At 42.4% G+C, this 25571-nt stretch overlaps 1 protein-coding gene across 2 annotated transcripts in view; it reads left to right on the top strand.

Moving 5' to 3' along the window:
• The first annotated feature begins 1030 nt into the window (after positions 1-1030).
• Positions 1031-25571, top strand: part of runx1t1 (RUNX1 partner transcriptional co-repressor 1) — an 80870-nt gene continuing 56329 nt past the window's right edge. For both annotated transcript variants that reach the window (XM_036145144.1, XM_036145143.1), the window contains exon 1: positions 1031-1570. In XM_036145144.1, the coding sequence (XP_036001037.1) occupies positions 1543-1570 (28 nt within the window). In that variant the 5' untranslated portion in view covers positions 1031-1542. The remainder of the gene's footprint in view (positions 1571-25571) is intronic.

The following is a 25571-nucleotide window of genomic DNA, read 5'->3' as shown; positions in this document are numbered from 1 at the left end:
AAATTTGCCTTGCCTTGCCTATTGGTCGTGGTTTCCACATATCTGTCCTTTACCGAAGAGTGGCAAGAAGGAAGGAACTGTTGAAAGAAAGGCATAAGAAGTTACATTTGCAGTTTGCCACAAAACAGCAAACGTGTGATGAGATGAAACCAAAATTGAACTTTTTAGCCTACATGCTAACAAAAAACTCACACTGCCCAAGGCCCTAAAGCTGCCGTCCCAACTGTGTGGAAGAATGGTGGCAGCATCATGCTGTGGGAATGTTGTTCCTCAGCTGAGACAGAGAAGCTAGTCCAGAATTTTCTTTTCAGAAAAAATAACTAGTTAAAAGTTGCAAAAATACTTGAGACTGGAATGATTCAGATCCTATAGCTACGTGTTTGAATTGAACAGTACAACTCCGGATCTGAATACCATGGAGAATCTGCGGCATGACCTGAAAAATTATGTTCAGTTTTCAGTCCCTGTATGCGCGAAACTGTTGGAGACGTATCTGGCAGTCAGGTGGTTCTGAAACATAATGACCCAGAGGGACTGAACACAAAGGCACACCAAACCTTTCTGACTTTTATTAATAAAAGTATTTGAAACTGCTCGGTCCTCTTCACAACGATGCGCTACTTTGTGTTTCCTAACCTCATGAAATCACAATAAAGCGCAGAGAATGTGTGGTTCTAACGTGAAAAAGATGCTTTTTTCACTCTAATTACAGATGATTTGGCAGTAATTACATAGATTCATGGGATCGGGCACGTAAATGGCTCCGTGGTTTAAAAATAGGGTTAGAAACATGTCTATTGAGTCCATGAGTACCACTGGAGGACACCTTGAACCGCCAAACCTTTCTCTCCCTAAAGTGAGAACAGAGCTTGAGGTAGTCCAGATGATAAACACCTTGACTTGCCCTGACCCTGCCCTTTCCCTACCTGTTCTAAGGCACACAGAAGCAGGCTGCTGGCCTCCTCCTCCTCCCTCCCTCTCCTCCCCCCCTCCCCCTCAGCGGCGCTCCGGTCCCACCCCTCGCCACCTGGCTCTGCTGCGCACCGCCGACTGGAGGCAGAGCGCCGCTATTCCTCTCTCCTCTCTCCTCTCTTTTCGCCGAGGGAGCAGCAGAACTACAACAAACCTGATCTCCGAGTCCGATGGTCTATTTCTCACCCTTAAAGCAACTACTTTCAGGCTGGAATTCCGCAACAGACGCTAGTGGGGAATCTGAAAGAAAGTGGGAAGAAAACGACCCAGAGAAAGAAAGCGGACGGCTGCGTTCAGCATCCTGCCTTCGCATCTCCTCCTCACCTCTCCAGAAGACTCCGGGCTCTCCCACCCTGAAGGTCTCCCCAGTGTTTGTCCCGAGAAGCGTCCCTTTATTTGCCGTCTCTGTGTGGGAACTTCAACCCCATTTCTGAGCTGCTGGAAGGAATCCGAGGAAGATCCCGAGAGCTGGCCGCCGGACGCTGTGATTTTGCTCTTCCCGACGCAGGCGGCGCATCACCGCGTGAAAAGGACTGGAAATTATTAATCCCGCACACACCGCCGTACCGCATGGTGGGAATTTCTGCCTCCTTTCAGTGTAAGTGAGCGCTCTCTTTTTTTTTTTTTTATTCCAACGGTGGCAGAGTGTAGAAAAATAAACACCAAGTGCGCAGGAAATGTTTAATTTCGAGCTATTATCTTTGTTCAACGACCCTTGCAAATTCCTTGTTTTTTTTTTCTGATCCTGTTTACACCAGTCATATATATATGTATATATAATAAAAACAAACTGATCTTTAATTGTCTGGTTTTGGTTGGAGGAACCCGGGAACAAAGGCTTTCTGGTCACAGGATAAAATTTATTATGACTGGGGGGGAAATTAAGATTACTGCGGCTAGAAAGCTCCTCCGAATATGCATAACTCATCTGATGGATGTTATTAGATTTCCATAAATTAGGGATTGTTTAAATGTTGACATCGGCTTTCATCTGCGCAGGCATGTTTGCGGTTTGTTGTGGCAGCAAGCTTTTTAAGCATTCCGTTTGGGCGTATCATTTTTATTCCCATGGATCTCAGAAAATCTAAGTTTGATATATATTTTTTAATATTAATATTTAGGATTGAGATCCCTCCAGAAATAAATATATTGGTGGATATTTTATTCAGAAGACTACATAATTTTTTATGTTTTATTTTTTTTTATTTTATTTATGATTAAAATGCGCAAACTTATTTCTCTTCTCACATCTCCTTGGAGCGCATCGTCTCCAATAAACCATGTGAACTTTCCGTCATCGCCCTTCTGTAGTCATTAAAAGATGCGCTATTCTATTCACTTCCATTTCTCCCTCTCATTTTCCTGTTTCCCTTTTTTTTCCACGAAGTGTACTTAAAGTGAAATTAAAGGCTGCGCTGTATATTTTTCTTCCGGTGGGAACCGTCTTGCTTGGGCTGGGAAAAGCGCAGACATTCGGGTTTGGAGGGCGTGAGGCGGCTCTGGCTCAACCTGCTGCAGACACCCAGACTGTTCTCACGGCTCAGATATGAGGGAGCAAAATATCTCCCGGAGAGCCACTCAGCTGGGGCATTTTCTTCTTTTCTAAATGCGCAACAAAAGGTCCCCAGCAAAGCTTTTCATTCATCCTAATTGCGGAATAAAGTTTTAAATATCTTTTGAGAAAACTCATTAGATATGTCTTTAGCAATCTGTTACATCAACACTTGAGTTTTATTCTATTGGCTATATTTAGCTAATTTACTTGTTGATTTTGGCCTAAAAGGTCGAAGAAAGATGTTGGTTTATTGTTTAAAATCATGTGTTTTTAGAAAAAATGGTTCCTGAGGCACAGTGGAAGGACAAGTCGAGAAAAAAAAGTATACGGGAAAAATATGTCTAAATTGTGCATTTTTCCATCCATCCATCCATCCATCCATCCATCCATCCATCCATCCATCCATCCATCCATCCATCCATCCATCCATCCACTTTCTTCCAGCCCATCTGATTGTAGCTTGTCTCTAAAGCAACGAAAGGGAGCACAAAATGCATGAAAAAATAAGTTGTAAATGAAACGTAAACAGAAGTGGTGATGATGGGGAGAGTAAATGAGGAGTGCTGTGATTGCACGTGTGAACGTGAGAGTGTTTACACCCAGAAACAGGCTCGCATTAAAGCCATGCTGCTCTGTGGTCCAGCCTCTGCAGCATCTTCTAGGGGCCATCTGCCCAGCCACCAGCCTGCCTCACACCTGTTCTCCCTCCCTCCTCCTCCTCCTCCTCCTCCTCTTCCTCCTCCGATTCTGAGGCTACAGGGTCAAACGCATCAGGCCACTGCTCTCACACACTTGGACCGCCATGCAAAAGGAGAACGATGGAAGCCATTTTATTGTCGCTTCACACGCGCGGCCAGAGTTGCACTCGACCGATAGCACAAACCCTGGTTGGCAGTTCGAGCAAGCAATGCTGAAAAAGACGGCGCCGTTGCCGGCACTCTCACTCAATCTGTTGTGCAGATGACCCCCCCCACACACACACACACACACACACACACACACACATCTCGCTTTGATTATTCATATTCCCTCCCCCTTCCCTTATTTGATTGCTGCTTTCTGATGTTAACCACAGCTAATAGATTTCTAGGTTTTACACTGAATCCAAACAAGACTTCTAGATCACAGCAACCAAACAATGAATTGCTGTTTTTTTTCAAAATTGTAAAAAAAAAAAAAACACACACACATTTTTCCCTCCAGCACAGAGTCGCATTGAAGCTCCAGCACTCTAATGTAATTACAAAGCGCTTCTTTTAAGTGTGACACACAGACGTTTGGATGCGGTCCAGGTTTGCTGCATGGTGAATAAGGGATGTTGACTCAGTCGATCCTGAAGCCTGGGAGCTTTTCTCCATCAGCTGGGATTGCATCACACGTTCTCCTTCTGCTTGTATGATCGTCTTTTGTTTTAGGATTTGGTTGTGGATTCTAGCATGCGGAAACACAAAGTCCTTCCTGTGCCGAAATGCTCGTAAATGCAAGAGCAAATTGTTGTTCTTAAATCCGGGGCGTTGTTTGGATGTGGACTCTTTCTTTTAGTCATCTCTGTGCCGCCTGGCAGGTTAGCAGTGGCGTATCGCAGCGGAAATCAAGATCAAATAAAAGTATTATTAAATAGTGCAAAAATTGTAATATAATTGAAGTGTCTGAAGTGGACGATGTGTTGAAGACTTTAGTTGTGTGAGCGCTGTCGGCGGGCCAAATGTTAGCTTCTGACTGAACTGGGTACTAAAACCACTGTTCTCCGCACTCCTTTGAGCTCTATAGATCTGTTATTATTCACAGCTGTCTGTTACCAAGTCCCAGAGTGAATTATAGATGTAATCACAGCGCACGCTCCCATACACACCCCATCCCATTGTAGATCAATAAGCCTATTGATGGTTATCAGCGAGAGGGCAGTTCTCCTCTCTGCTTATTGAATTTCATCATCCGTGAAAGAGCTGCTGTGGTTTAAAAAAAAAAAAAAAAAAAAAAAGGAGTTGCAGGTAAAAATGCATGTGTACCTGACTGTGTGCTCGTGACTCCAGTATCTGTGGAGCGTGTGAGAGCACGTTCCCGTCTTTGTTTTATTGCAGCTCTAAGTTGGCCTTTTACTGTGTCCTATTTGCTGTCAGTGTCAACATCGAGCACTGCCAGCTGATTTTATTGACCTCGTTCGGGTTTTTACTCCAGATTACGTGAGACATATGAGGCAAAGAAAAAAAGGGCAGAGGAGGCAGAGACAGGACACATCAGTAAACCGTATTTTCGTATCCGTTTTCTTGTTGTGGTTTTGTTCGTCCTTGTAAAAACTTTGACCTGCCGATAGTGAGTTTAGTCAAATTCTCTTTGACAATGAAAACGACATAACAAGCGAATCAACATATTCCTTTCAAGCCTTCCTGCCACTAGAGATCATTGATCATTTATATTAGGAGCAAAGGCGATGTCTAATTGGGTGTTTCTGTAAAATAGGTTTTTATGATTGTAAAAGAAAACAAAAAAAATACTACATGATTTTACAATTATCTATAGTTTCCTGTATATCCAATTTGTTAAATTTAGCATTGTGAACATGACTAAATGGGGAGTCTGCGTGTATTTTTATTTTCTCAAGAATGTAAATCCTAACTAGGGAGCTTTCCAAAACGCCGTCAACCTTTCCAAGTCCACCGTGTGCCATGACAGCGGTTTGACAGGTCAAAAGGAGAAAAAAAGCAACTATGCTCTGATACAGTTTTAGCCTTCCTGTTATCAAGTGAAAGTCCTGCTCTCTCTCTTGCTGTGAAAGACAGCTGGGAGGTGTAGATTTCTGGACAGAGCGCGTCCAAGGCTGTGGAAGGACCTACTCAGAATTTGTGACAGACTTTTTTTATTTTCCACAGCTCAGCTAGCTCGTCTATCAACATTCATGGATTTTAAGTCAACTGTCTTGTCTAAGTCGAGGTTTGTAAGTTATCTAACAGAATATACTTTCTGTTACTTTCCACATAGTTCATTTAAACAAATAATCCAAAATATATTATTTGGAAACGTCAACATGTTTTCTTGATGTTCACAAAGTTTCAAGTAGTTCGTTTTACTTATACAGTTTAAATTGATTGCACAGTGTAAAAAGGTGAAGCGTCAGAAAAGCTAAGCTTCTTTCTGAATTATTTCTGACAGAACCGATGTAAACATCAAGTTTTCCTGAATGTCCCAAAAGATAAAACAGAGCAACTTTACTGAAATATGTCCAAGTTTTGCTCTCTCTCGCTCACTTGCAGCCCGAATGAACGCTGGCGTGCCTCAACATGTCGTAGCAAATACAGTTTCTTTTTAAGTACATCTCTGTGCATCCTTACTATACCTGACTTTCAATCTTAGCGTTTAGTATCATTAGTACCAAAATATCGAAACTTCCATTCAACTTGTGTGCCACTTTTAATGCTCTTGGGAGGCCCCTGTTGGTTTGGAGGCCCTAAAGCAGTTGCTTAGTTGGTCAATAACTTTGGCTGGCCATCTTTGTTGCTTTTACTGCTACTGCATATACCTCACCAAGGACTAAATACACACTGATTGATGTGTGCAGCAGCATATAAACATGCATGTTGTCTCGCATTTACTCCTCAGCCAGTCCACTGTATGTAGACTGGAACTGAGACACTAATTAACTTTACTTTCTCTAACTGTATCGCTCACAAGCAGGCCGCCCCCACCCAACCCACCCCCCCCCCCACACACACACACAAATACACACAAATACACACATCCAGAATCTCTCTCTTAGCCTCCTTTGCACGATGTCTGTCCCTTAGCTCGCTTGCGCACTCATCCACTGTTTATTTTCCTGCCTCCATCTGGAGTCGGCAGATATTGTAATCGCCCTAATGCACATTGCCTTTCACACTCACACACATTTGCACACAAACACCCTCCCATAGAATGTGCCATCCTGACAAGCCCCTTTTCTTATTCCAGGAGATAAGCCACTGGATGTGATTGCATGTGTGTGTGTGTGTGTGTGTGTCTGTGTGCAAGTGCGTGCGATTTAAGCACACACTCAGGTGTCTATGAAATACGTCTTTTGAATACAAAAGGACACAGAGACACACAAGTGTGTTCCTCCGCCCGCGCTCTGCCAAAGGTGATGATACTGAATAGGCGCTTCATAGCGATGTGAAGCGGCGATAAAGTGGCCGAGTGAAGATGTTACCCGTTATCGGCAGGCTCCTCAATATTCACCTGTCAAACGACTTACGTTTAAAGATTAGCCACGGGTAAATAGCGGGGAGATCCAGCGGTGGTAGGGGAGGAGGGAAAAAAGTGTCCGTTTGCATATTTGGAAAGAGATTTGTTTGAATAGAAAAGGATTCTAGAGCATGTGTAAGGAGATTGCCACACCGCGGTCTGTAATGGCTTTTGTTTTTCGGATTCGGCAGACGCTTAAGAGCTGCAGACAGAGGGAACACGAACGCTCACACAAATGCCAGCGACGCTCAGACAGCCGTGATTGATGGGAGGCGTGAGCTGTGAAACTGGGCGATTAGGAACCCCTTTTTATTTAACTCGTTCATGGGAGAACAATTGTTTTAGAATGGACAGGTTAGCCTTGCGATCACTCCATAAAAAGTGACATCATGAGTCGTTTTCGCTCTTATTTGTGAGCTTGGATGAGAGCTGGAGGAAACGGTGCGGGTAGAGAGCTGTTAAAACAAAGGAGGAGAAAAAAACATACACTTTGGTAAAGAAAGAAAAAGTAAAAAGGAAATACAAAAAGGCCTGAACACACTTACCTTGGCTCATTATACTATAGTAGAGACTCAAAAAATAAAGTGTCTGGTGGTTAGAATTGCTTGATCAGTCCTGTTGGGTAACCATCATAAGCTCAGAAGTCAGATTTCTTTTTTTTTTCCTTTTTATTTTGATCAGTGGAGGCACCATGCTAATAACCTGGCTCTGCCAGATAGATTTGCTCCGCATATCCATCTGGAAACCTTCCGTTGAAGTAATTTTGGGAAGGGGCGAAAATACTGGTTAGCTGATTGGCCTATGTTGGTGATAGACGGGCCAAATAAACCAATCAGATTCGTCGTCGCTCGTAACAGAGCGACGACGAAAACACAACCACAAGCCAAGCTACTCTTGCTGTTGCAGGTAAAGGCTCGTTAGCTCAGCAAAGAAATACTCTGTAATTCCGATAAAACTTGCTCGATAGCCACGCTAACGCTAGTTTCATCGGCTGAAGCCGCCATGTTGTTTAGACTGAACTGACGCGCTTCCCGTTACGTCACACCTCAACCGCCTCAAAGCCAACGCTGATTGGACGTTCGTTTGGTGAACGGCTCCAAATTTTCTTTAACGGAGAGTAGCCAGACTGATCTGCGAGTGAAACCTTGAAAGCTCGCGAGATCAGGATGGTCTCACGAGGCTACCATGCTAAGTGCAGCTAGTTTGGACTAAGAGCAACATTCACTGCAATGTGGAAGTTCCTAATGAGGGAAGGTGAATTAAGGGTAGCTATTTGCATTATCAATAATGTGTCGAGACACTGTTGGTGTTTTATTCAGGCTGGAAGAGAGTAAAGCTTGCTACATATTCCACTAGAACTGAGAATGTTGGTCTGGTTGTCGGGAAAGAACACAAAAAAGTTTGTGGTGCCCCTGTCTATTCATGCTTCACGAGAAGCTCAGCTGCTGAAGTCCGCCGTACTATAACGCACGTCACTCCCACTTTAAGACTGTGGAAACTTTCAAACTTAAACTCCATTCTCAAGGATGTATAAACAGCACCTGCTGTTTTGGTAATCCTAGCTATGCTAACTAATCTAGCTAATCTCTAATGTGGTATGGTCAAGATGTCAGCTATGAATCATATTGTCTCTGCTTCGAGAGGCCATTTTTTAAGTGACTACATTCTTACAAGCGTGCTGTTATATATCATCTTGGCTCATCTATGTCTGTATATTTTATCTCAGTAAATTTAAACTGACCACAAAATTCTGACCTCTGCATCTCCATAAACCAGTTTACTATTCAAGCTGCGCTCTGCAGGAACACACTGTTGGGGTTGAGGTGTGTGAGCACATATAAACAATGGCCTTTTAATTCTTATCTATCTGTCTTACTTGAAGGCTATGATATATAGTTGCCACCCCATATTGGATGCTTTCTTTCTGTAACTCTAAATTCTCTCATAATTGTGATGTATAGGCGCCGATGAATCAAAAGCTTTGCGAAAAGGGCAGCTTTCCTTGGCCAGCCTGGTAAAAAGAAGAGTAATTAAGATCAGCAGACAGGGAGCGAGAGAAAGAAAGGGAGAAGTGTGGATCAATAGACGTAGACAGTGGAGGCTCTGTTTTTATCCCTCCAAGTATTGACATGTTCAGTCAATTACGTCGAGAGAGAGAGAAGAACAGGAGAGATGTGAGAGGCTTTGCATTCAGAAATCTGCGGCAGCATCTGCAGATGGTAGCAGCGTTTACATTTTGCTGCCTTAACAAACATGTTCAAATCCAGATCAGACTGCAGAGCCTTTCATCCACCTTCCGCAGACACAATTAAATCCTTGTTTGCTCTTCTTGCTGGTTAAAATCGCACCACTATAGCCACTATAATGAAGCCCTTTTTCTATTGTGCCTTCATTTGACTTGCATGATGGGTGTTGTCGGAAGAGAGAGGGCTTCCAGCTGTTGTCACTTAGTGTCACAGACAAACCAGGAGCCGGGACAATGGGACGACGGTCGCCCGCTCCATCTGATTGTCTTGTTGTCAAACTGACAGCAGGTGCCTCGAACGATAAACGGCAGGCATCAATTATGTCAAGGAAGAGCCATTTTGGAAATTGGCTCTAAGATAAAGAGGGAGAGTGGGGGAAAGGGAACAGCGAGGGTTAAATAAAGATATGAAAAGAGCTGTTCCGTTTTTTTCCCCTAAAATGGGTCCAAGTAACAGCCCCATTTTGTTTAACTTATAGCGCATCCTTTCCTCGCACGGACCCTGCCATTCCCATCCACCCTTCAAGAGTCTGAATCATTACTATCCACTCTAAGTATTTGTTCGCTCGCACTCAAACGCTGCAAAATTACAGTTTCTTTTAGTCTCGTCAAAATTGATATTTAAAGGCATTTTTGCTGTTGAAAACAACCACAGTTCTTGCTATCGGTTAATTTTTTTTTTTGTTTTTTTGTAATTTATTTACCCCAAAGGAGGAAAAAGCGTAAGACCAATTTCTTTTCTATTAAAAACTCAAAAGGTGCTGCAATTCAGCGAGACAGGAGATAAGGTGGGGAGCTGTGGGGTTTTATTGATGAATCAATATAGATCTCGAGAGTCGCCTCTGAGCCGATGTGCGAATGTGTATTTGTGAAACAGACACCCAGACCATCTATTCACTGCTCTGTCTGTCAGTCTGTAGCGTGCAAAAACATATATATTTGTATCTTGCAGGGTTCGAATTTGCGCCGTCATCTGATACATCTTCATAACCCCAGCTGCTCTTACGGGTTTGCAATTGCCAACCCTTTAATCAAAGCATCTGTTCCTTCTCTCAGCTGAATTTCAACCATATGGACATGTCTTTCACAGTAGCTCCGTTTTCATGTGAAACGTACATTTGTCTCCGTGCGGTGCCTTGCAAAGTGTACATACTACTTGCTCTGTTACACAGTTTACGAAATAACCTAAAACTTCTGCGTGTTTTCCATGGGATTTCATAGATCTAAACAAGTAACGTTGTCCAGCTGGAAGTTGAACCTTCACCTCGGCATAAAGTCTTTTGCAGCCTCCAACTGAGGAATTCCCCAATTAGGGGCGGTGAAGTTAAAAATAATAAACATGTGTAGTAATGTCCCAGCTATTTAGGAGCTAAGCATAGGCTAACAGTTACATTTTGGTCTCATCTGACCAGAGCACCCGCATTTGCTGTGTCCTCAACGTTAAATAGGACTTTTTATGGCTTTATTATTCCAATGGCTTTTTTCTTGCCACTGTTACATAAAGGCTAGGGTTTTGTATTGCACGAGTAAAGGTTGTCCTGCCAACATATCCTCCCCTTTGGTCTGTAAGATGCCATTGTTCACTCATGTTCTCCAACTAATCTCTGTTGACCAATAAGGGGCCTTCTGACTGGAATTGTTTGCACTAGAGCTTATTTAGGGTGGCAAAATAAAGGGGGCTTAACCCAAGTGCACGCCACAATTTTCTGATTTGTAACACCGTGTGTAATTTTCTTTCCAGTTTTCAAGTAGTGGGGCGTCTTTAAAACAAAACAAAGGGCATGAATACTTTTACAAGGCACTGTAGCCGTCCACTTTGACTCTAACTGTGTTTCAAACGGACGTTGTTGGCAGGTTGAGGATTGGTATGGACCTGATCGAGCCATTGTCTGAAGTTTTACAACTCTTGCAGTCCACAGCCATGTTTGGTCTTCTCTGCTGCGATGAAGCCATTTGTGGAAGAATCCGTCTTTTTTCCGAGAGCTAAACAGCTCCAGATTTCAGCGTAACTTTTTTGAGGCTTGTTAACACATAGAGCAGGCACGGGGCGGATGACTGCAAACGGCTCTCACGGAGCAGGGAAATTTCATGCAAAAATAAAGGAAAAAAACACGTGAACATAAATCCGTCTTCTCCTTTAAGGTTTTGGATTTTTTTGCAGATGTTTTAAAATGTTTGGACCTGGAGATGGTAATTTTTTGCCCATCTGTCCTCTCCCCACTCCCCCCCATGTCTCTTTATCAACATCTGGTTTTCAGTGCGGCAGGGAAACAAGTATCCTTTATAAGCCGCGGGTTCCCAGTTTCTCCTCTGCTTGTGTTATTAGCTTAACCTCAACTACTGCACTCTCTCTGCGTGCACATACTCACATATGCTAACCATTAGGAAGTCATACCATTCAGAAAATGTAATAACTTTCAGTTAGAAAGAGATAAAGCATTTTGTGTTTTTTCTTCATTCTTCACTCTTTCCATAACTGCAAAAAGTTCTGCTTTTTATGCCTCCCCTGTGAGAGAACGACTTACTGCCTATGTTTGTTTGAGGATGCTTCAATCAAGGGAACCCCCCCCCCCCCATTCACTTTTGTATTACTCCTTTTTTCTGCAACAAATTCAAGAGTGAAAATATACGTTGAAATTTCAATGCAGTAAATATTTTTTTAAAAGAATATTATAAATGAATTTAAACAGATGTCAGGCATAAAGGTTTTATCAGATATTCCACAATATGATATTCTCACCTTATAGAAACTTTCACTAAAAGTAAAATAATTTTCACTGTATACACACAAAAAAATTATTTAATTGCTTTTATTTAAAACAGAAAAACAACAATCCCCACTACTGTAATGCGATTCTGTAACATATTGATTGCTTAAAGTTAGAACACGTTACTTGTGTCACATTTCCTTTATTTTAACACAGACTTTGGCCAAAACAAAGAAAATATAGCTAATAGATTTAGCAGTAGTGAACTTTAAAAAGTCTGTGAGCATGTGGCACAAAATATTACGCTCTTTGTATGTTCCGCTATTCTGGGAAGAAACAGGGAGACCAACTATCTGGTTAATTAGCCAGGATGTATCCAGCAGCTTAACAGACATTTACTCATAGCTTGTCAGCTTTACTTTTAAAATAACGTTACCATGATAACACTGATCGGTGACATTCCTTTGCGCTACGTGCCACACGTACTTTTTGTAAGCATGGTTAACGTGTAGCAGCTTTCTTTTAACCAGTTGACTGGCAGCGCATAGCAACATAAAACGTTTTAGGAGTACGAAAGGAGGTTGCAGCAAACTGTTGCTATATGGGTTGAGTCAGATACGAGTTTAGAAATGCAAAGCCGTCCTGCAGAATCTCCTGCTGGAACAAAATATCAGGCAGTGTTAGTTCTCGCATTGACGCAGCCCTGGATGAGCTCCTCCTTATGTAGCCCCCACCCACGTAATCAAACACACGGCAAAAGCCAAAGGAATTAATTGTTTAATTCATTAGAAGCCTTAAGGTGAAATAAATGTGTTTGGTGCTATTCCTGTGCTCTGCAAAAATATATAGACGCTCCCACTTTTTCCTGTATTTTTTTTAGCTTTATGTCAACCTACAGTGGCTCTGATACACAAAACGAGGACGAGATGGTCTAGATTAATTGACTGTGAATTAGCCCTTTAATTTATTGCCAGCTAATGCTGCAAATCAGACATTAGCTTGATCACCAATAGCCAATATTGCAAAAGAATTTGGAGCGCCCACTCACCATTGACTAGACGTGCACACAAGTTAGAGAGCTCCTTTAGGAAGAAACTAAAAATATTTTGTTGATGTTATTTGAGGGCTGATGGCAACACCAAGGCTCTGGTGCCCTATAGGCAGAGAGCCATATAGGCCATCTTAACATCTGCCGTTGCTGTCAAGAAAAAAAGATACTATAACTTCCGGTAAATTATTAAATTAGGTATTATTATTCGGATACAATCACAACACTTATGTAGACCCTCTAATACTGATGAATACTTTACTGTGCTTTAAAGCTACTGAGTTTTCCAGCATACATGTCTTTGGTTTTAATGAACAATTGAACAGGCAAGCGGTATCGTTAGATGCCTCATTTTAAGTGACTTGCATCGACACGGGGTACAAAAAGACCTGAACAGGACACCGCTTTTAAGTGTGCGATCGATGGCAATGTCAGCTGTTTGAAGCCTATCGTTTTCAGACTTTTGCATAGCTTCACGATGGTAACCAGGCTAATGTCTAATCCACAAAATAATTCACAGCTGTGCAGAGATTGTGCGATATGGTGCATCTGCGACCTGATTTCTGCAAATGTAACCATCTCACACATCTCACAAGGCTACCAACTTACAGCTCGAGTTCGCACACACACAAACACACACTCTATGGATACACAGTCGTGCACTCACCAAACTGCTCTCTCGCATGCTCATAAACAGAATTTGGATGTGCAAACAAAGCTACGCAGCCCAGTGCCATATGGCAGAGCTGTCAATCAAGAATGAAGGCATGCCGAGCGTGCTTTGAGCGCTATCGCGAAGGTGGTGTACAACGCTGCGTGTTTGATGGGGTGAACAATATTATAAAAATTGCGTGGAATGTCATATTAACAGACGGAGTGTACCCACATGCGCGTGCAAACACACACACACACAGGCATGAGTCACCAGCTACACTTGCTGCTGTTTCCTGTATGCATGAATGTAGGATATGTACACTCCTACTCCGAAACATACCCATGTCCTACTTTTTTTGTGATTTATTCACTTAACAAAAGCCTGCTGAGCTCATTGCTACTGCCAATTATGTTCTGTTAAATCACTGTTGTTCCTGTAACACAACGCAGTCCTGCAGAATAGACAAATGCATTTTAGCAACCATGGCGTGCAACTTCTTTACCACTTCATCAGCGTGAATAAAAAACAACAACACTTTTTTATGTACGTGTAATAGTATTAGCAAGGTTTCAGCTTTTGACAACTATATGGAATCGCATTCAGTTCAGACAGTTGTACCAGAAAAAAAAAGCAATGCATTTTGCAAAAAGCTTTTCTAAATTCAACTGCAGACTATGAGCATCTGCACCAAAGTCTGTGTGTCTGGGATACAGCCTGGTCTATTCGGCTAAAATAAGACTCTTTGTATTTGCCTCTTTGCCCAAGGCTACAAGATGCAGTTACACAAAAACATGTACGAAGTCATGACAGATGCCTCTAATTGCTAAAGAGGCTAATGCATTAGTCGTGCGCCGCCCCAGGCTTTTGCCTTGTAGGACCACGACAAAACTGAGTCATCAGCTGATTGAGGTTGGAAGACACACACAAGCACATTTGCACCCAGTTACATGCCTCTGTTTATCATTAACCCACATTTATTTGTCATTATCCTACAAGAAGGTTTGAATCTGTATTTAGTCATTTTCTTTTGAGAACTCCCCCCTCTCAAATATTACCTGCTCCCAACCTGCTCCGTTGTATTTCCTGTTTGAATACACAACTCATTTAGGTGGTTTAAGTTGAAGCGAATGAGCAGAGGTTTGCTACTTATCTGATCCAGCCACTTAGATGATTATCCCTGCATGGTGTTTTTTTTTTTTTTTGTGTGTGTGTGTGTCTTTTGCAGACCTCTGTTTGTTTGAGTGTGTGTGTGTATGTGTGTGTGTTGTTGTTGATGTTGTTGTTGTCGTCGTTGTTGAAAGCGGGTGGTATCTTCACGGGGAACTGATTGCAGAGGATTAGATAGTGATTACGCCAGGGGTGGGGAGCAGAAGTAGAGATCGGAGAGTGGAAAAAAGGTGACAAAGTGTGGCAAGGCGAATTGGGGAGAGGAGCTTGGGAAAAATGAGATAACCATCATGTGGGGAAAGTGGGTGTAGGCTGCAGTGCCTTGCGAAAGTATCTATACCTATCGAACCTATACGTATCTGTTCGAAACTTTAGCCTCACTATTGATGGTCACAATGTTACCCCATCCTTCTCCGTTCGTAACCTCGGCATCATCCTGGACTCTTCCCTGTCATTTTGAACACATATCAGCCATATCACCAAAAAGTCTTTCTTCCACCTCCGCAACATCGCACGCCTCCGTTCATCCCTCTCCCAGTCTGCAACCCTCATACTTGCCCTCATCACGTCCAGACTCGACTACTGCAATAGCCTCCTCTATGGTCTTCCCTTCAGTCATCTCCAAAAATGACCATGCATACAGAATTCTGCTGCCTGCCTACTCACCCGTACCCGGTCCAGAGATCACATCTTCCCTGTCCTCCCTGTCCGATACCGTATACAAGTCCCTTCATAATATGGCCGCTCCATATCTCACTGACCTCCTGAACTTTAAACTTGCTTTTCCCTAGTATGATTTTTTGTATATTTCTGTGTTGTTTTTTTTTTTTTTTTTATTTATTTTGGGAAGCGTCTTTGAGTGTCCAAAAAAGCACTATACAAGTTTGATGTTGTTGTTTTGTTTTGTTTTTTGAGGTTTTTACGGCGCTAGTGGCTCATTTTTCGTATAGTGGGCTGACAGGAAAGGGGGTACAAGAGAGGGGAAGAGACATGCAGGAAAGGACCACAGGTTGGAGTCAAACCTGGGTTGGCCACATTGAGTACTAAGGGCTCCGTACATGGGTGCTGCGCGCTAACCACTGTTCCACCAAAGCACGGCCAAGTTTGATGTATTGTTATTATTATTATTATTATTATTATTATTATTATTATTATTATTATTATTATTACAACATTTGTAGATTTAGTCAAAGGAGGCCCAAGATAACTTTGGTGGAGCTGCAGAGATCTACCGCTCAGGTAGTCGTGTATGTCATAAATCCGACTCGTATGAAAATAATTAAATAAAAAGTCAAGGGAAGTCGTAAGAATATCCTTTCACCACAAGCAGTGTAGGGGGCGCAGCGAGCATGTGAAAAAATTTACCTATTGACCTGCAAAATGCTATGTGCAGGAAAACCCTGAATGCACCACCCCCATTGTCAAACACAGTGGTGGCAGCATCATAGTGTGTTAATGGTTTTATTCAGCATGAACAGGGAAGCTGGTCAGAGTTGAGTGGAGGATGGACGGCGCTAAACACAGGTCATCACTACATGAAGGCCGAGGCGGAGGTTTACCTTCATGCAATCCGAGCTACAATTAAATGGTTTAGAAGAAAAAAAACATGTTTGTGTTTTAAAACACCCCCATCTGAGTCCAGACCTAAATTCACCTGAGAATTTGGGGCATGACTTAAAATATTTTCTTATAGATTCTATCCATCCAATCTTACTGAGCTTGTGCTATTTTTGCAAGGAATGAAATGCAGAAATTTCTGTCTCTACATGTGTAAAGCTGGTGGAGACAAACCATAAAAGAGTGGCTGTACAAAAGTATTGACTTTGTGGGGCTGAATACATGTGCAGACCATACTTTACACATCTTTAGCCATAAGCAGCACTTTTTCCCCTCTATGACATAAAATCCCCTCAAAATATTGTTACCGTTGTTGTTGTGATGTCACACATAAAAGCATTTAAGAGTTATCAATACTTCTGCAAAGGACTTTATGCTAAAGCCGTTGTTATCATAATTATTTTTTTTAAAGATTTAAACGTTTGCACTCAAATTCTTCTGTAATTCAGCTCTGCTTTTCATTGCCCATAGCTGTTGTGGACTACAAACGTCTGCATGAGAGACTTTATGTGGCAGTGCCCAGACAGGCCTGTGGGAGCTATCCAAAGTGGAATTGTTGTGTTTCAGTTTGAAAACCACATTATTACATGGGGTGAGCGAGGTCTGTGTGATTGCGCGGCTCTGATGTCAGCCTGTTTGCCCGTGCCAGCTGGAGAACTCGACCCTGGAAATGGAGAACCCGGGAATAAAGCTTGTACATTTGCGAGTGACTCTAAACTGCTGCGGACTGATGCCAGAAGCCACAGAGTTGAGCAGCCAAGGGAGAAGGGAGTAGTCACAGACACCAAAAGGAGAAGCAGACGGAAATCCCCAAAAAACAGAATTAACTTTAAAAAAAAAAAACGACGATCTCAGATGTTGTAGCTTCTGCTTTTTCAGGATTTGCTTTTAGACAGACTACGATGCTAGACCACATCTTTGCAGTATTTTGGTGTTTGGTAAAACAAAAATAACACATGAGATCAGTCCAACCTCTTTCAAGGAGTTTACAATGCAGGTAGTAGCCACAGCTATGAGAGCCACAGCATATTCTATACAGTCCTATCTAATTAATTAGAATTTTCATTTCTGAGAGCCTTGTCAAATTCAAAGTAACCTCTGAAAAAAAACAATCTTTACCTGGTATTAAACATATGTTTCATTAAGCTCGCATGTCTGCATGAAATATGTTGCTTTTTATTGTTCTGATGCGATATTCTAATCTTAAATACGTTGTTTTTAATAGCTGAAGGTAGAAAAAATAATTAACAGAAATAAAGGATTCAAAACATAACCAGTCTGTGGTAATCTATTAAATGTGTATCGCTCAGTGAGAGTTACTGAAAATAATTAACTTTTCAATAATATTCAAATTTACTGAATATGACTGAATACACAGAAAAATTTAACTACAACTGGGGATTGTGGGATTGGAAAGCCTTCTGTACTTTCACTATCTAGTATCTAAAATATTAAATATTCTGCACTTCGTCTGATGACTGAAAAGTTTGGATCTAGTTATAAAAGGCCATCTCTTTCTGTATTTTGTATTAGAAAATGTGAATGGACCTGTTGCTTCGTTTTCTTAGAAATAACTGTTTTCATTCCTACTATGAAACACCGAATCACAAAACCTCTAATACCACAGATTTATTTACCTCTAAATGTCGTCAGTGTGACAAACTTAATGCCATTCCCCAGCCTTGCCCCTGTGCCTACTCGGATACCTTGGATTTAAATCTTATGTCAAACAACACAATATAAATAAACATCCATCTATCCAGACAGATAGATAGATAGATAGATAGATAGATAGATAGATAGATAGATAGATAGATAGATAGATAGATAGATAGATAGATAGATAGATAGATAGATAGATAGATAGATAGATAGATAGATAGATAGATAGATTCATCTCCTCAAAATCTGCTGAAATGTGACCCTTTTTAACCCATAGGTTCTGTTCTCATTAGGTCTGAACAGAAGCATTGAAAATCAGGCTTGGTCAACCCATTTGATCAGCCTCAACCACCTTTTAACCATATTAGACATTAATAGATGATATGCCACTTAATATGGCAGGAAAATTGTCACCATGCCTGCAACAGAGATGAGCATACGGTGCCACCTTTCATGCTTGTTAGGAGTGCTGCACAATACATTAAACGGCAGCTACCATTACAATTATAAAGTGTGTAATATCGCAAACCCTGAGGACTGCTTGGATGCAATATCTGGTAGGATATTACATTTTATGTGCCTTGCATGATACTTCTGCTTGCTTATAAAGTATTTACTGTGTTGGATAGACTACTACTGCCCTCAGTGTCCAAACTGGGGGTACATTTTCAGCCGGAAGAGACGCTACAACTTACGACAAGTGATGGGGACATGATGATTTTATGATGAAGAACAAGAAAGACATTTTGTTTTGATCATAACTGATACTATCATCTGAACATTCAGCAATTGTGCTGCTCTGCTTGTTAGGGAAGGACAGTACCAAATGTAACGCACTGAAATACATGTGAGGGGACACAACTACTGGTGTTGTGACTGTGAAATACTTGGGTATGTAATTTCTGTTCAATGCTTGCTGGAAAGAACTGATAATGATATAAGGAGTGTACCGATGTAACCAGTTTACAAGAGAAAGCAATACACAATGCTAGGTTCATGTAGGTGAGACAAGATTTTCACACTGTTTTTGGAGAATCGAAGAAAATACACTTAAATTTTGGGGGTTTCTTTTTGTGAATACAGGGTTCAAAATCTCATAAAATCTCCCAGTTAAAATTTGACCCATTGAAGAAGTGTAAATATTGAGGTAGACTTGAGTTTTTCAGTGTGTCTGGACTGAATTTGACTGTCATGTGCCTAGAGGAAGCTATTGAGCAGATGCTGTCTTTGGTGTCATTAGGGGCAAACGGTTAGCCAGATGCGGCATGCTCAGTGCTTACACAGCGTTAATGTCTTGTCTGTCACAGCTTCTTTAGTAGCTTGATGATGTCAACCAGCCCCAAAGAGAATATTTTAAAACTTAACTTTGTTCATGAAACAGAGAAGCTCAAGGCCTACTTCCTTTTCCCCCCAAACATAGATACAGGGTCAAGCTAATAGCACAAGTCATCATATTCAGAGCTCACAATAACAGTTTAAACTCACTTCACCAGATGAAGTCACAAGATGACATCAACTAGATGGCGCTTCTTCGCTTTGACTAGAAACGCCGTGGTGCTGTTAGGAGAGCTCATGCTGTGAGATCTACTGAGACAAATGTATTGCTCGTCCCAATGGTAAAATTGTTTTAGTGGGGACACAAAATTGCATATTAGTTCACATTTCTGTGATTGATGAAGTGAATTAACAATTACACCAGATGCAACACGTCAAAATTGGCATCACTGTTATTGAGAAACAAAAGGGGTGAAGCTCAGACCTCTTCTTTTCAAGTCTTTTCACATCACCCCTCCTCATATCAGCTCCAAAAGCTTTAGGAAACTCCCAGTTCTCTGTAATGAATGGGCAAAGCATGGGTACAGGGCTTCGAGATGGAGGACGTCATGAAATGTTTTTGACCAAACGAGGAAGGAAGTATTTTCTTTTTTCGCCGTTGGGTCCAGTTCTGTACAACACAGTAGAGACAAGTAATCAAAAACAATGTATTTTAAAGGCTCAGCTGTTTATTGGACTTCCTGCAAAAACACCAAAATCCAGTCATCCTAAAAATGCACGCAAGGCTTCTTGTATTTGTTGCACTGCATGTGTGCATTAGTTTCACGTGCATAGTGTTTGGGAAACATATATGGCTTTTAATGCTATGACCTACACTTGTTGTCATGGAAACAACAGACCGCGTGTGTGTGCTAGTGTTTTACCCGAGGCCTTTAAAACAAATCCTGAAGGAGGACTGATCAGGACCAGATTTCTGTTCTGTCTCTTTCAAATAATTCACTTTTTTCTTCTTTTTTTTTCCCCCGTGGATCACCTCTGTGGTTGGGTCACCGTTCGGTGCTCATGGCTGAGACAGTAAAAGTCACCAATCGGGTGCTGGCGGCAAGAAATTTGGCATAAGGTGCAAGGGGACTGGTCCCAGCAACTTTCTGTCCTGCTTGCGTCAGATATCCATCTGCCTTCCATCCTATGCAGAGTTTCAGCCCTAATCACCCAAAAGCAGGGAAAAACATCCTGGCTCTGTTTTTATTTTTGTAAGGTTTTAAAATGTGCGTGTGTGCATGCCAGCGGTTGTGTGTCTGTGACCGTGTGAACAAGTCGAAACATGTTCCTGCATGGGAACAAGACAATTATTTGAACAGCTCAGTCCACTCTTCCACACGGACACAAGCAGCGTCTCCTCCACACACATCCTGACCCCGAGCAGCCAGCCACCCAACCCCACCCATCTGGGTTCCCATCCTCTCTGCCCCCCCCCCCTTCTCTGGTTCCTTCTGGTTCCCTTTCTGGTTCCTGACCAGCAAGGGCTATCTCTGAATGGCCACTGGTTCCTCTCATTCTCCCGGCCCATTGTGTGCTGACTTGGGCAGGGCCCTTGGCCCCGGGGGCCGGGAGGGGAGCCAGGAATGGCCTGGTTCCTGTTGCTGCACTAGTTAAAGGAGCTGTGGCATCATTTCCATTAGTAGCTGCAGTGAAACTGATTTTTTTTGAGCAGATTGTTAGAGACTTCCTTCGTTTTGGAGGAACACTGCATTTGATAAGGGGTACTGGGTTCTTTAATTGGATGCCTTGGGTGTTCAAATAACTTAACACAATTTGTGCCACAACTGTTGCAGTAGAGCTGTGCATTTTACATGGAGATATTGAAAAAATGTTCTCCTAGTTCAGGAATCGATGGAAAAAAGACCAGACTGAGAAATATTAATATATAAAACTAAGTAAACACCAAGCATCCATGATGTTAGAACGGTTGCAGCATCTAATTTTTTTACATTGAAAAGCTGGAATGTTTAGCAAAAGTGTCCGACCAAAATTAAAAACTGAAAAGAACTGAAAAATGTATTTATAATACAATTATTCCCACTGGTTTCGAATTAGATCCAGTCAAAATAATTTTAACCACAACATTTATTTATTGCTCTTTGGATTCGGATATATAAAGAAAATACATAGAGTGATGATCTGCTAAATTAAGCAATTGTTTTATCATCCTTACCCTGGAATATTACGCAGAATATTGTGATGTTCGGCTTTTTCTGGACGAAATGTAAAGTAAAGCTCTCAGAGAGAGTCTGTAATCGGCTGCTGAACAGGCACGAAGCTCTCAGTTTGCCAGCTGTAGGTTTAAATACACCACCTTAATAAGAGTGATGGATAGGACTCCTTTATTTTTCACTTTAAACTATAGGAATAACATGTGGGAAAATGTCATGGGTTTTTAATGTGTAACTTCCTTAAAACATAATATCTCCAGCTTCCTTTAAACAAATTAAAACAAACTTCTTTATACAGTTAAAATCAATCCATTTAGGATAAATGGATTGATTTTAAGGCATAACAAAAAAAAACAGATCCCAACATTAATCACCAATCAATATCTTTAAGGATGAGATTAATCCATCGAAATTAAGCTAAAATTAAGCATGTTTGCTATATTTATATATATATAAAAAAGGAAGTGATGAAAGCACACAGTCCATCATGTGTGTCAGAGCGACTGCAGACAGCGTCTGGTTTAGTAGGAGCACACACGGCTGATCAGACGTGCATGAGAGTGACTGTTGTGCCTGGTGGCAGCTCTCCCCGTGAGCAGTCCACTCTGAGCCGGGCTCGCTGCAGAGCGTTACACTAGCTGGTGCTCTCGGTTAATTATGACTGCCAAGCCAGGCTGTCACAATGATTCACTATGGAAGGAGGAAGCGTGGTGGTGGTGGCGGTGGCGGTGGGGGTAAAGCTGGCAGGGCTACAGATGTATCGCTAGCGCCACCTACTGACACAGAAAGAGCCGATCCTCCCGAGGAGAGGGCTTCATTTTGAGAGAACGTGCCTACATGGCTGCACATCTCTCTTACCTGTCTCCTCGTTGCTCTCATTGGTTTCCAAACATCTCCTCTCTGCTTCCCTTTCCCGTCTCGATAGCGAATGCGTTGCTCCTCCCCCTTTAGAAGGACGCTCTCCTCTTCCATTCCCGCATTCTTCCCTTATTTCTATCGACGCCACCTCTCTATCTCTCGCCGGTGTCAGTGGTGGTGCCTCGTGTATTGTTGTGACAAATCAAACACCCTATTCATTTCATGTCATCTTCGTTTCAGGTAACCGTAAATGCACGCTCATTCCTCTTCCCCGCTCTGACTCCTGCGTGTTCACTTTGCCATCAGTGTCAACGCTTCCCAGGATGGAGTGGAGTGAAACTATATATTGTTGTTTTTTATCAGCGGGTGCGTCTGATGGCAGAATTGCACTTCTGGAAAAAAAAAGAAGAAGAAAAAAAAAGAAAAATCTAGCGTCTGTCAAAACCCGCATCAGTTCACCTGCTGGTAAACTCCTGCTATTCTTTCTCTTCACGTGAGAGAGCGAAAACAGTTTCTGCACAAACATTAACTGTTCGCACAACATCCGAGCGAGTGCTGGGGAAGCAGAGATTGGAAAACATTTCAACAACCAATCCTCCCACACACACACACACACACACACACACACACACACACCCGCACACACACACACACATTATGCTGAAAGCCCATCACACATGCATGCACCCGCAGCAGAAAACTCATTTGTTCTACCTCATTAGCATGTATTGTGGCAAGAGGGTGTAACACGCTGAAAGGTGAAATGGGTCCGCCATGAATAGCGCACCAGTCGGCCGAGAGGAGGAGAGGGAAGAGGAGAACGAGGGGGGAGGGAGAGTGGTCCAGATGGCTGGGGACCTGCAGCACACACAGGGAGTCTCTTGCCTTGCTTTTTTTTTTTTTTTTTTTTTTTCCTCCTCTGCTTATTGCACCTTTTCGACTTGCACTCCCTCTCGCTTGGCTGTCTCTCCGCAGCTCCGTCTCCTCTCTCTCTCTCCCTCCCATCAGCACACACAAAAGGCCAGGCCCGTGTGCAGCCGCCCTTTCCTCTAGAGCTGTTGTTCACTTGCAGCCGCACATATGTACTCGCGGAGGTAATGTGTGACCGGAGGGGAAAGTGCAGGTGGGTGCATCCCTACAGAGCGCTTACCAAAGGCCCACAAGGAGACATCCTTATCACCAAGGCTACTTCTTGTCTCTTTCAAATACTTCCATCCTCTCTTTTTGTACCTACTGCTTCACACGTCACGCTTAATGTTTCCATTAGGTGGTACTCTCCTGACCTACTGCTTTGACCCAAGTCACCCTACTGCTGCTGTTGCCTTGGCTGTATGTTTCGGGTCTGTGTCTTCCACCTCAGTCTTAAATCATCTTAAAGGATGGTTCTGTATTTAGCTTCATCCATTTCTCCATCATCTCTCGCCAGCTTCCTTGTCCCGGCTAAACAAGAGCTTCCAACACAGCAATATGCTATCAACACCATGTTTCACCACATGCTAAAAAGTTTACTTTTGTTCTCATCTAACTAGAGCACCTTCTTGCACATGTTTGCTGTGTCCCCTACATGGTTTATGGCAACATGCAAAACAAAGAAATACTTCTTGTGGCTTTCTCCTGGCCAATCTTCTTTGTTATCCTATCCACAGATTCTCCTACCTGAGATGTTAATCTCTTTAGCTCCTCCAGAGTTACCATGGGCCACTTTGCTGCTTTTCTCATCAATGTTGCCATTCCCAAACACCGCACAAAAGCAATCCCCCTAAACATTACGTTACGCAAATCTCTCCCGTCTTTATCATCCTAATTAAAGGGCTGCATCGGTTAAAGTTTCATGGATAACACCAAGTATCCCACACTTTAAAGCATGGCACATTTTAGATAGTTTTAACTTATTCCCCTCCATTGGCTTGATGACGAAACCAGGACTATGTTTGTTTCACAGCACAGAGACCGTTTCTAGCAAGTTGCGTCAGATCCTACCGAAGTCGAGGGCATCTCTGGTCAGTCAAAACGGAAGGAAGACTACTGACGTTTGCCCTGATGTTCCCTTTCCTTTCTCTGTGTTATGTAGCGCTGCCAGAATATCTCCTCATTTATCTTTCCATCTGTGTGTGTGTGTGTGTGTGTGTGTGTCTGTTGGCCAGTCTGTCACTGACTGTCTCTTTCTCTCATCCATCTTCTCTTGATTCTGTCCTCCCTTGATGTCTCACCCACCCTTCCACTCCACTGCTCTTCTCTAGACTTTTGCCTCTTTGCCTGTATTTCTCCTAAACTATGCCTTCCTAGCATGCTGGGTAGGGAATTACTAATGGTCTCCGCTGGGGCGTAAACTCTGTGAGGTTGTGTTTTTGTATAGGCTGTGTGCAGACACACATTCGCACAGAAAGATTCGTGGAAGGTTTGGTTTGCCAGCGACGTGTCTTGTTTCAGTGCCTTTGCGAAAGTACTCACATCCTTTTCCAATGTGTTCCACTTCCATGTATTACACTGGGATGCTGTGCAACTATCCAGCACAAAGTAGCGTATAGGTGTAAAGTGCATTTGTGTTATCCCCTTCATTCCAGTTCATGCTTTCATCCAAAGCATGAGCCTAAAAAAATAAAACATGGTGGTGGCAGCATCATGCTATGGGAATGTTTTTTCTTCAGCAGGAAGAGTGAAGATTGCTCAGAGTTGGCAAAAGACTTTAGACTGGGGAGGTTCACCTTCCAGCAAGACATCAGACCTAAACACACATCTAAGAGCTACAGCGTAAAGGTTTAGGTCAAAGAATATTCACGTGACCCAGTCAAGGACCTCAGATTGGATGGAGGGCATCCGATGTGAGTTACTTGACTGGGTCAGGTTGAGCTGTTTTGTGCAAAAATATCAGTTGTCTTGAGATTGCAAGTTGGCAGAGAATCTTCTCAAAAGAACCAGTGGCTCTTAAAAGCATTGATTTAGAGGTTCTGAATGCAAATTATTACTGTTTGTAAAACAATTTGGAAATCATGCATTGTTTTCCCTCCTCTTCGCAATCCTGCAGTAATGTGTTTACCTTTCACAAACAATTCTTATAAAATGTGCTCAGGTAGTAGCTGTATGGTGATAACATGTGGAAAATTCCATGGGGAAGGTGTATTTTTGCAAGGCCAAATGCAAGCCTTTGTTAGATTGCATGTTTTTTTTTATGTATTATAATCCTTTCACTCTCTTCTCTCACACATAACTACTCTGTACCTTTTAATCTGCACATGCAGAGCATGAGTTTCTGTGGGACTTCAAGGTGTCTGTGCGTGTTTCACTCCATAACCCCTGCTATTCAAAAGCACCTCATTGACTCTTCATTGAGTTGACCCTCTTAATCCCCTTTGAGTTTACCAAGCCTTCCACGAAAACCTT

Source organism: Fundulus heteroclitus, chromosome 13, assembly GCF_011125445.2.
Source record: "Fundulus heteroclitus isolate FHET01 chromosome 13, MU-UCD_Fhet_4.1, whole genome shotgun sequence".
Lineage (NCBI taxonomy): Eukaryota > Metazoa > Chordata > Actinopteri > Cyprinodontiformes > Fundulidae > Fundulus > Fundulus heteroclitus.
Note: the sequence above shows the minus strand (reverse complement) of the source record. Positions and strands in the feature narration are given on the sequence as shown.